This window comes from Phasianus colchicus, chromosome 5 (assembly GCF_987193195.1).
Source record: "Phasianus colchicus chromosome 5, bPhaCol1.hap1.1, whole genome shotgun sequence".
NCBI lineage: Eukaryota > Metazoa > Chordata > Aves > Galliformes > Phasianidae > Phasianus > Phasianus colchicus.
The window spans coordinates 37,196,130-37,211,531 of record NC_143440.1 but is presented as its reverse complement, the minus strand read 5'-3'; the positions used below and the strand labels follow the sequence as shown (position 1 = coordinate 37,211,531).

Below are 15,402 nucleotides of genomic sequence, written 5' to 3'. Positions count from 1 at the left end.
TAGGCTCTTGGAATATGTCTTAGTATTGCAGTCTCCCAGAGGAGAGCTGTCATGAGCTAAAAATGCATCCTTTTCAATAGCTGCAATGAAAGAATATAAATATTTGAGCTACCAGAGTCATCCTTGTTCTTTGCGAGGGTGAAAATTACATCAAACCTGTTGCTCTAGTCCTGTAGGTAAGCCTTCTCGTTAAAGAACAGCAACCAAACAAGCACACACTGAGAATACATGAATGATTGTTCCACAGCTGGTGAGTCTTTTTAAATGCAGAACACCTCAATCAGGGTTTGCGCACACTTTGACATCCACCACCCTTCCAAAAACAATAAACACACATCAGAAACCTGTTTCTATATTAATGTGCCCTATTAAGTACGTTCCTAAACTTGTTAACGTGCTGTGGAGAGGGTTACAAACTGCAGGATGCCACTGATTTTAAAGGAAGGATGCAGATGTAGAACATAAATATAAGGAGTTAAGCTTATTTGGTACGTTGCTTTCTTAGCCATTAGTTCCTCCTAGTGGCGTTCTCCAGGCACTACAATTACCTGATGACCTGAATTTAGATTTGGCCATGTGTCCAGACAGTAAAACAGGACACACACAAGAAGCCTAACAATAAAATGATATACTTGCACTTTCAAACATTGCTTGCACAAAGCCTCTCGTCTTAATGCAATTAAGAATACCAAACCAGAAGAACACAGAGTACATTCCACATTGTGCTCTGCAGAATTCACATTTTATTTCCCACACTCTTAAAATTTTGTTTTGTATTGCTCCTATAGAGCAATAAGAGGGTTTTATAGACCATTCTGTAAGTCAAACTTAAAAAAAAAAAAAACCAACAACAACAATTCAAATCTTTAGGCAGTTGTTCCTAACAGGCTCTGAAGACTGTTTTATTTGGTGTGATAAGAGTTCACACCTATATGTAATTGCTGAGTAATGTACTGCAGTTTGTTTATACCAACATATACCTTGGAAATAACAGATCACACATCCTACACTAACAGAACTGTTTCCCAAACTTGCCCTTGCCTCTTGCTAGCTGGGTGAGCTGGCAGAAGTCTATTCCTGTACAGTAGCAGCAGTGATAATATGAAAATTCTAAAGACTAAAACTAAACATGTGCAATGAATTGAAAATAGGAAGAGTTAACTGCTAATAACTTGCAGTCCAGCTGAGTCTGTACAAGAACACAGAGCTTCACTGTTCCATCCTCAATATGCCTATTCATGTATGATTTCCATCAACAGCATTCAAATTAACTATCCACTATCCCCTAACTTGCACACCAAGATTTATTTTCCAGTCACTGCTACATGGTTTTGTATATTGTATTAGTTTTTATTGCTCAAGAACTGAAAATACTACAAAAACAAAGTTTGTGTAAATACATACCATTTAAATAGTTGAGGGCAGCACCCACACAAGCTTGTGATACAGAAGTATTAATTGTTTTCTTGCATTTAATATATTAAGATCCAACTTAAGCAGTCCTTTCAGACTATTTATGTGGCTAAAATGCAGTGTTGTAGTGAATGGTGTATCTACAGATTTTTCAGCATCGTCTATAGGTAAGAATAGATGTACATAGCAGTGCAGAAGATAGTTCCACATTATCAAGTTAGTTACAGCACATCTTATGTTTTATTAGCAGAAGAGGATTTCTATAGGAAATGATGCTATCAGCTGTGTTAGCTGTCACCTTTTTAGAAAGCTGACATTAACAGTAGACATACTTTAATTACTGCATTTAATTTCTATCACTCATCTAAGAAACAGAAATGGGTGCATTAACAACCCAAGCACCTGCAGTATATTTAATTAAATCCATATCAATCTCCTTCCTTAAAATAAGGGTTAAAGAGTTTACCATATTTGTTAAAATATCAAATTTTAACCAGCTTGCATAATGCCTGTAAATTCCAATCATTTCAGACCAACACAGTGGATGATATAGGAAATTAAGATCAGAACGTAGCTGAGTTGGGGCAATATGGTCCGCCAGATACAGCTGTTTTTATTTCAAGTTGAATACCAGCACAAAGTTCTATCTACTATATATTATTCACTATCTTCACCACAAAAGAACAGATTAATTGGCAGTCTGGTATGAAGATTATCAAGCTGGCAAATATACTGAAGATATCTGTAGGCACACATTGTTAGTTGCTTCATTCTTTATGTATATGGAAAGAACTATAGAATTCTGAAGAACAATTCTGTGCAAAACAAACATACTTCCTTCAAAAATCTGAGCAGCAGCAGCATTTTTCAGATGTTGAACTAGTTACATTGTATATGCCAAAGAGTTGTGGCAGTAATTAGAAATATATAAAATTAAGGAAGTCTCATTACATACTAATAAATGATCAATATGAAAGAATTGAAAAAAATAAGCCATTCCTGTGTTTATAATTACTTAATTTTATTTTACAGTATATTTGTGACATTTTATGTACTATAACCAAAGATCAGGGTTGTTTACAAATATAATGGCTGCCATTTAATGTAAACAATTAAAAAGTGTCTCTAAATATTAAAATTTTACATCATTAAATTCAATTACTCTTTGTGCCATCAGGGATTACTGGAGAGGAACTAATTTAAGCAAAAATAGTTTTCAGAAATTAGATGTAGAAACTGAGAAGCTTGAATAGCATTTTAAAAGATCACTCCGCCCATCGCTGTAAAAAGGAAGAAAGCAAATCCTTTCACTGAAGTTGCAACTAATAGTCAAACCAGTCCATTTTTATTAAGGCTTCTTTACATATTATTGAATCCCATCATGCCTTTCATATTCCCAGCAGCACCTTGTTGGAATTGTCTCATCATTGACTGCAATCCTGCCATGCCACCTACAGAAAATAAGTGAGAGTATGTATGTGTTAGTTTTGAAGCACAGCTTTCTTGCTTCAAAAAAGCCTGTATGCTGTAAAGAGGCCATTTTGGTAATATACGAATGAAAACCCAAGACTCAACCAGGCTTAAATAACTATCAAAACATGGACATCTGACAAAGAAATTACAGGAGGATCTACAAACAGGAGGATTTAACATGACCTCTTCACTAAAATCTGACAAAATAAGAAATCTTGAAGGAATTATCATTATCAGCTTGCAAGACTGGAATATGGAACTTTTTACTGAAAGATGTTAATGTGAACATTACTCATCTGAGGCAAACCCTGGAAGAGGAGAGAGGTTCAGAAATAGATGCACTTTACAACAGACATACTTGAATTCTGGTGATATTCATTATTTTGTCAGACACTACTCCAACTGCTCATTTTGAGACCTGAATCCAAATGAAGAGTCTAGAAAAAGCATTTCTAAGTCCGAAGTATTCATAACACATCAACTAAGCTTTCTGATTCTTGTTAGAAGGCATGGAGACACTTAATACTGATACATAATGAACACATTTTTACATCACCTTCAACTCCATAATATTTCAAATGGATCAAATGTAACAGACCCTTGCTGAAGCTGTAAAAAGGCAGTGCGTACCCATATGATGAAGGACTCTTGGATCCATCATCTTTGCCATCTGTTGGTTCAGCTTGGCCAGCTGAGATGGGTTTACATTCTTGGACATATCACCACCTTAAAGATAATGGAAGAAGCAAAGCATATTAATGTACGAGGCTAAAAAAAACACCAAAGTTCTGGGTCATATTTGTTTTATCTCCTCCTTCTAAAATCCACTTAAGTCAATGATCAGAAGTTGCTACATCAGCCAAAGTACTTAAGGATGAACAGTCTCTGTCACCCCTCCACAGCAGACTCAAGTATCAGTATTGTAGTAGAAATGGACTCTACATTGGTTAAGCCAAAAAAATACAGTAGTTTTGACTGCCATGTTACACATCAGCATCATGAAGAACAATATAGCTCTCACTGTTACACAAGAGCTTACAAACATGAAAATTAGCAAACTACAACTCAGTCCTCCTCTCATAATACACATAATATACATTGAGTTTCCTGTGTTCACATATCAAGTGGCCTCCACACTGACTGTTTTACTTTCTTTTACTTTCTTTTACCTTTGAAGAGTCCTTTGATACCTCCCATCTTTTTCACCATCTGTGCAAATTTAGTGTATTGGGTCAAAAGCTCCTGGACATCTCTAGTAGAAACACCTGAACCTCTTGCTACTCTTTGGATTCTTCCTGGCTGCTTACTGAATACTTTGGCACCATCTGTACTGTCAAGTTCTGCAATTACAGGAAAGGAAAAAAAGTTTTGTTACTGATTACAGCTGGTAGCAGAAATGAAAACAAGTGTGCTGAGAATTTAGTTTTGATCCAAAGAACAAAAAACTAGTTTTAGAAGAGGTGATACAGAATTGTACAGAAATAATTGAGAGTATTCTAGGGAACAGCACTAGATGATTGTCCTTCATATGTTAAATCACAGTGGAAGAAAAGGTTGCTAGAAACAATTTATTCTTCTAGCATACCCAGTTGAAGCCATGTTTATAGGTTTAGCTCAAAGGTAAGAGTACACCTCTCCTGTAAAAGTTATGGATGGATTAAAAACAGCACACTTCCAGATACCTGGCTGTATCACTAATCATATTTGAGTGGGAGAAAGATACAAAGAAAGACAGTGACTCTGTGAAGATGAAAGACATTTTCATTTGTAAGGACAGCATTAATAATTTAAAAAGCATATCTACACTATGAAAAACAAAAATGAATTGTCAACAGAATGCTTTCAAATTTTATCTAGCCTCCACAAGAAAGCAGCAGTATGTATCCCTGTAACCAGCATATCTTTAAGAATGGACAGAAAGCTCATACAGCACAGGGATGTACTCTTTACTATTTCTAAGAGTGAAATGTTCCTTCCTCTCTTCTATCATCTCAGACGCACCCTTACGTCTACCTTGTTGCCCAAAACAATCTTTAATCCTGTTCAACAAAGAAAAATAGTGGTTGAAATTTGTTTTACCTTGATCATTCATACTGTCCATTATAGTCATCAATTTCTTTAGCCTCGCCATTGATTCTTGTTCATTGCCTTTACTCATGAAGTCAGTTCCAAAACCAGGAATCATACCCTATTTTAAAATGCAAAACAAAAGCTGTATCAGAACAGGCAAAGCTAACTTTAAGAAATACCTGCTAAACTAAAACTTCTTGTCTGTATGTATTCCAGTAGACAAATAATTTTATCTTTTCGAAAAATATAAAGTACAGATTGTAGTTCCAGTTTCAGTAAAGAATTTTAAGTTCACAGAAGAATTTTAAGTTCACAGCAGAATTTTGTCAGCTATAAAGCAGAAACCGATAAAACAATTTTTAGGATAACTAACCAGGATCTGACTGAATGGTCCCATTTTCATGATGTTTTGGAATTGTTCATACATATCTCTTAGTGTAAACTGACCTGAAGTACAACAAAAAGAAGATTAGCAAAGGTTAAACTAACATTTCGCTGTTACTACCCTTTATCAATTATTTTTTATTATTGAGGGTAAATACTATACTGGATAAACAAGCAGATAAGTAAACTTCAACTATTAATATGGCTAAGCCATTTCTGATGGCACAGACTCAAGAGTTTTATGCTAGTTCATTTGCAATTACAGTTCTACTTGTCACTTGATGAAAAATATAACTATTTCTTGCCTGAAACATTTACTAGAGAATGACCATTCTTCAGTATGCACTTGGAACAAGTTACTTGTCTATGCATTCAAGCTTTGGAAACAACTTACCATGTTTGAGCTTTTCTATGAGTGCCTCATTATCATCCAACTTTAATTCATTTACCTTATCTATCAATCCTTCAATATCGCCCATACCTGGAAAACAAAACCAGATCTGAAGTTGGCATTGAAGAAATCACACTTTAACTTTCAATTATCCAACTCAAAGTATCTTGTGCACAGCTGCTTGTAGTACATACCAAGAAGTTTGCTGATGAAAGGCTGTGTTTTGAAGGGTTCGAAGTCATCTATGTGCTCACCAGTTCCAATAAAAATAATAGGAGACTTTGTAGCAGCAACTCTGCAGTAAAATATGTATATTATGAGACGACCTCTCAGCTAGAGATCAACACAAACACAACATCAGCACAATCTCTTAAGTATCTTTTCATACAGCAAAAAAAAAAAAAAAAGCCAGCATTTACGATGGGAAGCTGGGAGTAGCTGGCAATATTTCTTCATTGCCAAGTTCCAGAAACTTCAGAGGATAGAAAGAAAAATAAATCACATCCATTTTATCTCTAACACCAGGAGGTCAGATGTTGGCTAATTTTGTTGTCTGTTGTGGGAAGTACCCTAAAAAAAGTTCTCACTTTCAACACAGGAAAAAACAGGAAGAGACATGAAAAAAATCTAAACCTTTTAAAGAATCAATCAGTAGCAGTAACTTTAAATGAATTCTGTTTCCCATCTGCAGAAAGTAAAGAACAGACACAGCAGACAGCATATATAAGCACATGACAGTAAGAACTTATTTTTGGTATTTTCACTTCACTTTTAAGTTCAGTTTTCCATCACTGTGCTATAAATAACAGCAAAATACATATGGCAGATGAAGAATTCTAACACTTAAAATCCAAATCAAACAGTGATTTAGCAAGTTGGTGTCAGATAACTGTTTTGACATATAATCTCAGCTCCATGCAAGCTGTATCATCCAAAAGCAGCTGGAGGTGAGTCTAACATAGAAGCAGAAGATAATATCACATGTTCTAATCAACAAAGGTTGTCAACATACAGCACAGTGTATGAAAAGCCCAACAAGAACGAACTTCAGAAAAACAAAACTGCTGATTTACCTTTCACCAAGATGCTTGACACTGAATTTAGAAATTTAATGTGCATCGCAGCTCTAGAGCCATTACATTTGACTACCTAGAATTTCTCCCATTTAATTAAAAATTTTGGACATTAAATGAAAGGAAAATAAACATAATGTGAAAAGATTACTACATCCAATTTTATATTTGTATTTTTAGTTAGAAGTCCTGCTAAACAAGATGCAATAATAATTGTATTCTGTTCTCAGAAGACAGAAGTCTGATGCAACAATACTACTGCATTGGAAGTACATTCTAATCATTGATACTGAATATCAACACTGAAATTAGGATAAAAATAGCTTCTTAAATCTCCAGGTGCCCTGTAACTTGACAGTGATGCTTTCACTTGACAGCTTTCTGTGAAACACTAACACATTTGTCCATCCATGGCCAGACACCCCTATTATATCACAATACTTACGCACTAAGAGCACCACCTCCTTTTGCATGTCCATCAAGCTTAGTCACAATGACAGAAGCTACATCTACTTTATCTTTGAAAGCTTTAGCTTGAGCTTCACAAGCTTGGCCAATGGAAGCATCCATCACATAAACAATATTATCTGGTTGCTATGAAGAAAAAAAGAAGAATTTTTTTCTGCATTCTTAATGTTTGTTCATGTATTATGTTCAGTAACAGAAGTTCTTGCAATACAAATGAGCAGTATTACCTAAGGACTGCTTGAAAACCCGTATGCTGTATTACTACCTGCAAAAAATATATCTAACACAGTATTAAAATTTAATAGTTTTGCAGTTCTTACTTGTGTTTTGAATGATTTCAGATAGTATCCAAACCAGCAAGCTAATCAGCACCTATAAGCAATGAACATCTTCCATTTGTTTTTCATTAAAAACTTTAATATGTCCATTCCTTTGAAAACAAGTTACCCATGAGCATGTCTTGAGTGGGAGCTGACATATTGTTATGCAAGACTACAGAATCAAAAATTAGATATTTTGAATTCGCACAAGAAACACCAACTTCATTTACATATCTAACTTGCTGTTTCAAGGCAACTATTTGTAACAATTGCAGAAAAGGTTGTACACATAGCTACAGAAACTTAATTTTTTTTAAGATCTAGTTTCACACTGCAAAAATTCTGAAAGGCAAAGTTAAATGCAAGCATCCTTAAATTACAGATTCAACAATTAAAACTGACTCAATGCTATTAAGCACTGATCATCTCTCTTTTATTCGTATCAGCTCATAATTTTCAGCATATTCTAGATGTTAAATGTGCTTCCAGTAGACAGAAAACCACATAGAACACTAGGAAGCAAGCAATTGCATTACTATAACAGTAGTGAATGTATTTCTTGAAGCTACTCACTATGGCATTAGCAACTTGTAACATCTCTTCAAACAATGAGTCTTCCTGTTTGTGACGTCCACTTGTATCAACGATGATAATTTCAAAGTTCTCATTCTTAAATTTTTCAACACCTTCTGATGCAATAATTACAGGATCCATTTCTGTATAACTGATCAAAGAGAAATATCATTACACATGCAATTCTTTATTCCCAAATTAAACCTCTTATTGCTTGACTGTAAACTTATTAACCATAAATCTACTTGGATTTCAAGATTGACTTCCTCTTATGTCAAGCCCAAACCGATTAAGATTACACCTTTCTAAATCATTTACCCTTACTTCGTGAACTGAAGTACCAAGGACTGTCGCATCTACTGAAGACTGCACTCGGTCCTTGCCCTAGCTGCACTAGGGTGCTAGCCCTTCTCTGAAACCCTAGTTCATCTCCACGAGCTAGCAGTGCACCTCTGTGGCAAGAAGGCCAACGGTCTCCTTTGCTGCACTGAGAAGAACATTTTGAGCAGGTCACAAGAAGTTTTCCTACTCCTCTACTCAGCTCTAGTAGAGCCACAGCTGTTCAGTACTGGGGAACCCAGAACAAGAGAGACCTCAACCTACTGGAAAGAACACAGGGCTACAAAGATGAGGGGCCTGGAGCATCTCCCTTATGAGGAAAGGCTGAGAGACCTATCACTGTTCAACTTGGAGAAAACAGAGGGAATCTTATCAATGTATACAAATATCTTAAACGACGGAACCAGATTCTTTTCAGTGGTGCACAGTGACAGAGTAAGAGGCAAAGGTGCAAACTGCAACATAAGAACTTCCAGATGAACGTGAGGAAAAATAATTTACTGTGAGGGTGATAGGGAAGTGGCATTGGTTGCTTGCAGAGGTTGTGGATCCCCTTCTCAAGAGATACTGAAAATACATCTAGAACTGATCTTGTGCAACCTGCTCCTCATGACCCTGCTCAAGCAGGCTGGGGGTAGACTAGATCTTCAGAGGTCCCTTCAAACCTCAACCACTCAGAGCAAATGTTATTATAAATAGTATATATATATATATAGTTAAACAACAGCAAACAGGATTTTGTAGAGATGTTCAGTAAGAAACAATATATCATTAAAACTGCATTGTTCTCCAAACCGATTCTGAGAGATGCTTACCTCCCATAAAAAGGAATTCTTGCTTTTGTTGCATTCTGCTTTAATTGGTCAAAAGCACCTGTAAGACAGGTATGGTCAGGGAAATATTAAAAAAACACACAAAAATAATAAGCATTAGAGTGAGAACTATATCATTAATAGCTGTTTGTATTACCTGCTCTGTATGTGTCTGCACATATTAAACATGTCTTCCAACCTTTCCTTTGATAGAAGTATGCTAACTGTTAAAAAAAATCCAAAACAAGTGGTTACACCAAAATTCCACAACAAAGTATAACGCTACATAATGGCTTAAAGTACAAACTGAGGACAAAGTCAAGCCAGCCTTGGTATACCTGTGATCACTTAATAACATCATACAACCATCAAGTGTTAGCATATTGGGAAAGCATGATATACAAGTCAGACAAAATAGTGGCTTGACTCTGCTTCTGATTTCAGTTTCCTGAACTAAGAATAGCCTCTTTTTCTATTTTATTGGTTCTTAATAATGCAAATAGAACTAGCTTTTGGATTCTAGCTAAAGTAGCAAGTTATTAACAGCAATGGCTAAAACGTCAACATTTCTTTGCTTTTTTTTTTTTTTTTTTTTTACTTCCAGAGGAACAAAGATATTCCAATTGCAAGGATATGTTTCAAAGCAATGAATAGAATCCTTACTGTCACGTAACACTTGCAAGCCTCACTAGTACAACAGACATTCACAGAACGTTTGATTCACCCAAATAAAGACTTCCAAGATACATTTTCCTACAGAAGAACTAGAAATGTCTTATGAAATCAGAGCAGTGATATATTTAGCAGGGTCTACATATGAATCTCTCTGAGAGCAAGTGACAAAAAAAAGGCAAGAAGCATGCATTGGTCTTTTTCCATAGGACAATTTTTTCCTCTTAAAAATAATTATTAGGTTAAGTTGCTCTGAATTGAGCATTCTTTTTTAGTCTTGAAAATATAAATCTAAATTCCCTAAATAAACTAGCAGCTAGAACAGGTTTCATACCATCCACTCATGCTTACCTGGGATACCTAATATAGAAGTCAACTTACACTAGTTCCCCTAAACAGGCAATAGAATGAGAAAGGTTCCACTCAGTATCTTAAACCCATGAAGTGTGGAGTGGAAAGAAACTGTTATCCATACATAATATTGTTTCATTAAATGTTCAACTTAAAAAAAATAATCTTGAAGGAAGTTCTGCAACTATAAATAAGCTCCAAAAGAATATTACTTTGGACATTTGTATCATCTAAGAGCATCCTCCACAAAAGTATTTCTACAATGTAATCAGTAATAAAAACAGCAAGTCACAAATACATTGTACATTAAGTGTTCAACAACACTCTCCTTCACAAGAAAAAAAACACAACAGAAAATCCAAACAGATTCAGTGAAGTTACCTTTGAACAGGTTGTCGTTTTACCACTTCCTTGCAAACCAACAAACATTATAATGTTCTGTTTTCCTTTGGTAGGTGTCCATGCTTTAACTCCAGGATCTACAAGCTATAGAACAAAGGTTTTGTGTTACAAAACTGAATTTCAGAGACTCATAACACTTAGTGCCATACTTGGCCCTGATCAGTGCCTGTTTTCACATTCAGCAAAGAAAGCAACTTTTTTTTGTATATTTGGGTCTCAGTTTGTTTAGATGCTTTAAATTCACAATGAACACCCATATCTCTAGTATGTAGTGTTATACATAATCATTTTTGATTGAAAACAGTTTTTTTTCATATGACTAAGCACCAAAGGCAAGGGAGCCTATACATATTGCATAAATATAAGAATGAACATAAACATAACCTCCACCCCAGCATCACTGCACAAGATGGATCTCTTCTGGTGAGAATCCTAGAACATGGAAGACTTTTTAGGCTTAGTCTCTTACTTCTGGAATGAATTGGAGCATACATCCCACAGAGCCAACATATGCATGATCACAGACTACAGATGAACAGAACATTTAATAGGAAAAAGGACAAAAACTGATATCAGATATGGACTCAACCAAACAAGCAGATAGAAAAGTTGCCATAGAAACTGCCAGGTTGTTACTTACACTTTTTCAATGTTTTGTAAGTAGTCTGAACAAATCTTCCCTAGAGTAGCAAGGGTATACTGCTAGGACAACCAAAGACAGCAGTTCAGGAGCTCACAGTCCCTTATCTTTATTTTGTCTTTAAATTTACTTGAAAAGAATAGCTGAACGTGAAGGTTAGTCTAAAAGATACACTCAGAAAGTAAAGTTCCAATCAGAAAAAGTACTACTATTTGCATAGGAAGTAGCCTTAGAACAGAAAACCTGACAACCCAAACAGGCAGAACACCTGTTGGTACTGTGCAGTAACCTTAAAACTTAGCTTGCTACTGTACTGCTCACACAACACAGCCTGCACAAAAGTGACATAACAGAATTATGAAAGTCCTACTTTAACAAGTTCCTTAAAGACAGCATGCTGAATCATTTTTCTCTTGTTAAGGCCAGATGCCATTTCTTCAAGATCAATTGCAGACCTGAGTTAAAGAAAACAGTTTTAGAAAAATTGAAGCCATGAAACACTGCTATAGCTTACAGCATTGCTTCAACCTAGTAGTAAGTGAAGTCTCTGCAACTGGAACAGCAACCTGATTTGCCTTGAGTTTTTAGGTACAATGTATTCAAGAAGTGACATACATTAGAGACAACATCTTAGCATGTAGGACAAAGCCAGGTTTCTAGTATACTTGTATCTACTTGACTTACACATCTCAAAATAACAAGGTAACAGTACTGAGCACTCACACAGATCTACCTATACACAGCACAGAACGTTGGAGTAGTAAACAAAGAGCTTGTTTATTATTCCATTCAACTGACACTGTTTTTTTAAAGAGAGATCCCAGCAATTGGCTAAACTCGAGGAAGATTATTTTGATACAGCTGGCTAGATGCTGTTTGAAACTGAAATTTCCCGTTAAAATGAAAACTAGGGTTTGAAGGTAGACTGGACACGTCTAAGAAAATCACATACAAATTAGAAGTTATTCTTCCATAACATCAAAGTATAATTTTTACAAACATTAAAATTGATGTTGATTACTTACTTGACATTTTCTCTTAGTTGCTTCACAAGTTTAATATTAACATCAGCTTCCAGTAGTGCTGTGCATACTTCTTTTAACATAGCATTTAAAACCTTTGGAGTGTAAAAGAAAAATGGTTTTACAGCTCACAATGTTGACTAGCTCAGTATTAGTTTCCAATAACAATGAGAAAGTATATTTATGATATAGTAAAGGCTTTTATGAGTTAAATGCACATGGTCTTATTGTTATATTGACTGTCACAAAGTCTATGCGTTTGTTCATATGCAAATCAAGTTTAAATGTGAAAGGGAAAAGGAAGCACCTCAATTTGTCACCTGCATTTTCAGCATAAATTGTACTGCTGCTCTGTAGTATGGTTTTTCAGGCAAACATGTGCTTCAGGAACCCAGATCAGTAGCCATGTTTCACTTTGAAAAGTCTTGAACAAAAACATTTTTACTTATTTTTAATTAAGTAACATCTGAATAAGCAACCTCATTTGCACAGCTTGAACTCTCATGGGAGAAAAGCTTGTATTACCGAAAAAAAAATGCATTGGGTTGTATTAGACTCTGTTTGTTGTCTTCTAGCTTAAGATGTGAAAACCTCTCTCCTTGCACAAGCTCTAAAACCGTGCTTATTGGTAAGACTATTTTTTAGTTACTTCAGGCAACAAAACATATTTGTCTACCTGAACTTTCCAGTCATTTACTCAGAAGCAATTTCAAATCATCGTATCCTTTATTTTTTAAATCTTGCCATTCAGTCCTTACAACACAACATATTTACCATTTCAAAATCTTAATTAAAAAATACAGACTATCAAGTCAAATAGCTTCCAGAGTCACACACTGGCTAAGACATGAGGGCAGCAAACTTAACGCTCCCCTCATTTTAAAGTGCAAAGCCTACACTGAAAATCATTTCCTCTTCCATAGTCCAGCCTCTAGCAATCCAGTACATGTCCATAACACAGCTGAACATAAATGCTGGTGCATTCTGCAAGGTCTCAGAGTAGCTCCCACCGGAACACAGGCATAAACTGCCTTCTTCAGCATTCACCACTTCTGAATGCTACTTTCCAGGAGTACAGCTGCCAGTCATGATGACCCTGGGAACGTGGGGCCCACTATCTCTGAGGTGACTCTATATGCCTAAATCCAGCACTGAGTTTCGGCTATCAAGGGCTATAAAGCTCTAGCTAGAAATTTTACTTGAATAATGAAAAGAACCCAAGAATAATATCAACTCACTTTTAGCTTCTGATCAGCCTAATCTACCAGAACTTTGCTTTCCAAATGTTACAGTGCCATCACGCACTTGTTTTACATACCTCTTCATTGATAATTGTAGCATTGCTCAGTGAGCGCAATGCTGAAGTAATTTTTCTTCCAAGATCTGCTAGAACCATTTTGGCGGCTTCAAAGCTACCTCAGAAGAATCTGAAAAATAATTTAAAAAATAGTTTTAAAACTAGCTGAAGCTATGCCTTCACAGAGTAATTATTCCAGTACATTTTGGGTTAAGTAATCTGCTTTGCTCTCCAGAAAGCACAAGTTTGAACTTTTCAAGTATTATTTTTAGCAAACACTGGCCTGAAATTAGTTTTGGATATCCTGATGGCCTACTTGAAAATAGAAATACAATCCTGCAAGAATCATTTCACTGTCTGGTATATTTATGCCTAAAATTCATTGTGAAAAAACAGTCCAGACAGAATTCCAAAACAGAACACTCCTCCTTATTTTCTTACCAGGATGATGTTACATCATAGATTTAAAGCCAAGCCAAAGAGCCAAGAAGCAGTGCATTCTGCAGAGACAATCAGAAGCAGTGCATTCTGCAAGCAGGAGGAAACACTGTTGATCAGTATTAGTGTATCTACCCTATTCTAAATCAAACCAGATTTCCCACGTCAACAGTCCCATAAACATACGTGTATTTTAACTAGCAGAATTCATGCTGTGTTTTTAAACTGTTCTATTGGGAAACCAGACCATTTTCTGTTCATTACAAACAAATCTTACATACAAGCCTAGGGTAACTTGACAGTCAGAAAAAAATAGCTAAAAAGTAATTCTTGAAAGCTACACGTACAAAGTCAACATCTTAACCCACCCTGCCTCTAAATCTTTGGAAAAGGACAAACAAAAATTCTGATAACAAAGCTGCAGCACTCAGTCACTGCAGAAAGTACTGCTCCAGGCTCCTCTTGTTCACCTCCTGATTTTGCAGCTGCTTTCAAACACTCAGCTGAAATACCCCCAGCTCGATACCGAATCCAAACCTCACACCTGCGTTCTTCCTTTCAGACCTAAAAGCAAACTTCCCAATGTGAAACCATGCGTAATCAAAGCAGCTGACAATTTTCACGCTTTTCCCCACCCCTCCCCCCCCATATTCCAGATTCTACAGATAGCTAAGTACAGAAGGCTAATTATTTCCTAACGAACAAATATTTTCACTGCCGAGCCGTCACAGACGCCAAGACCCGCTGTGTCAGAGCGGCCAATCGCCCCGCAGCACGCGGCCGTGCCGCGCTGACGGCATCCGCAGCAGCGGCAAGCTCTGACGCAGCGCCGCGCACCGCCGGCACGGACAGAGGCCCGGCGGCGGACCGCAAGGCTCGGCGGCCGCCGGAGTTCGGGCACTTCGGGAGCCGCGCGGCGGAAGCCGGGCTGGGATTTGAGCCGCAGCCTGAGGAGACGCAGCACCCGTCCAGCCGGCACGAGCCCACCGCAACCCGTCCGCACAGACAGCGGCGGCGTGCCGCTAACGCGCAGCTTCACCCGACACCGAGGCCGGCCGGCCGGCGCGGGCGCTCACCGGCGGGGCGGCGCGGGGCCTGCTGCGGGCGGGCCGGGCCCGGGCCGGGCGGCACTGCGCTGCCTCCGCGCTCCGGCAGCGGCGGCCCGCTCCTACCGACGGGGGACGTCACCACTCGCCTACGCCCTCGGCGCACTTCCGCCACCGGGGCACGCGCCGGCTGCTCCGCTAAGGCCGCCCGACTGGGC

General features: G+C 37.4%; 1 protein-coding gene across 2 annotated transcripts; it reads right to left on the bottom strand.

Annotated features, from left to right (window-relative positions):
• Nucleotides 1-2,415: 2,415 nt before the first annotated feature.
• On the bottom strand, nucleotides 2,416-15,332 carry SRP54 (signal recognition particle 54). 2 transcript variants are annotated; one of them, XM_090141317.1, is made up of 17 exons: nucleotides 15,215-15,331; nucleotides 14,142-14,228; nucleotides 13,722-13,830; nucleotides 12,407-12,498; nucleotides 11,752-11,836; nucleotides 10,721-10,825; nucleotides 9,474-9,540; nucleotides 9,320-9,377; nucleotides 8,166-8,316; nucleotides 7,250-7,398; nucleotides 5,926-6,026; nucleotides 5,735-5,821; nucleotides 5,330-5,403; nucleotides 4,966-5,074; nucleotides 4,056-4,226; nucleotides 3,517-3,612; nucleotides 2,416-2,864 (listed from the first exon to the last, which is right to left on the bottom strand). In XM_090141317.1, exons 3-17 carry the CDS (start codon nucleotides 13,797-13,799, stop codon nucleotides 2,773-2,775), a joined length of 1,515 nt encoding a protein of 504 aa, XP_089997443.1. In that variant the 5' UTR covers nucleotides 13,800-13,830; nucleotides 14,142-14,228; nucleotides 15,215-15,331; the 3' UTR covers nucleotides 2,416-2,772. The 2 variants fall into 2 exon arrangements, with proteins under 2 accessions (XP_089997443.1, XP_031449676.1); XM_031593816.2 differs by lacking the exon at nucleotides 14,142-14,228 and having other exon boundaries at nucleotides 15,215-15,332.
• Nucleotides 15,333-15,402: the final 70 nt, after the last annotated feature.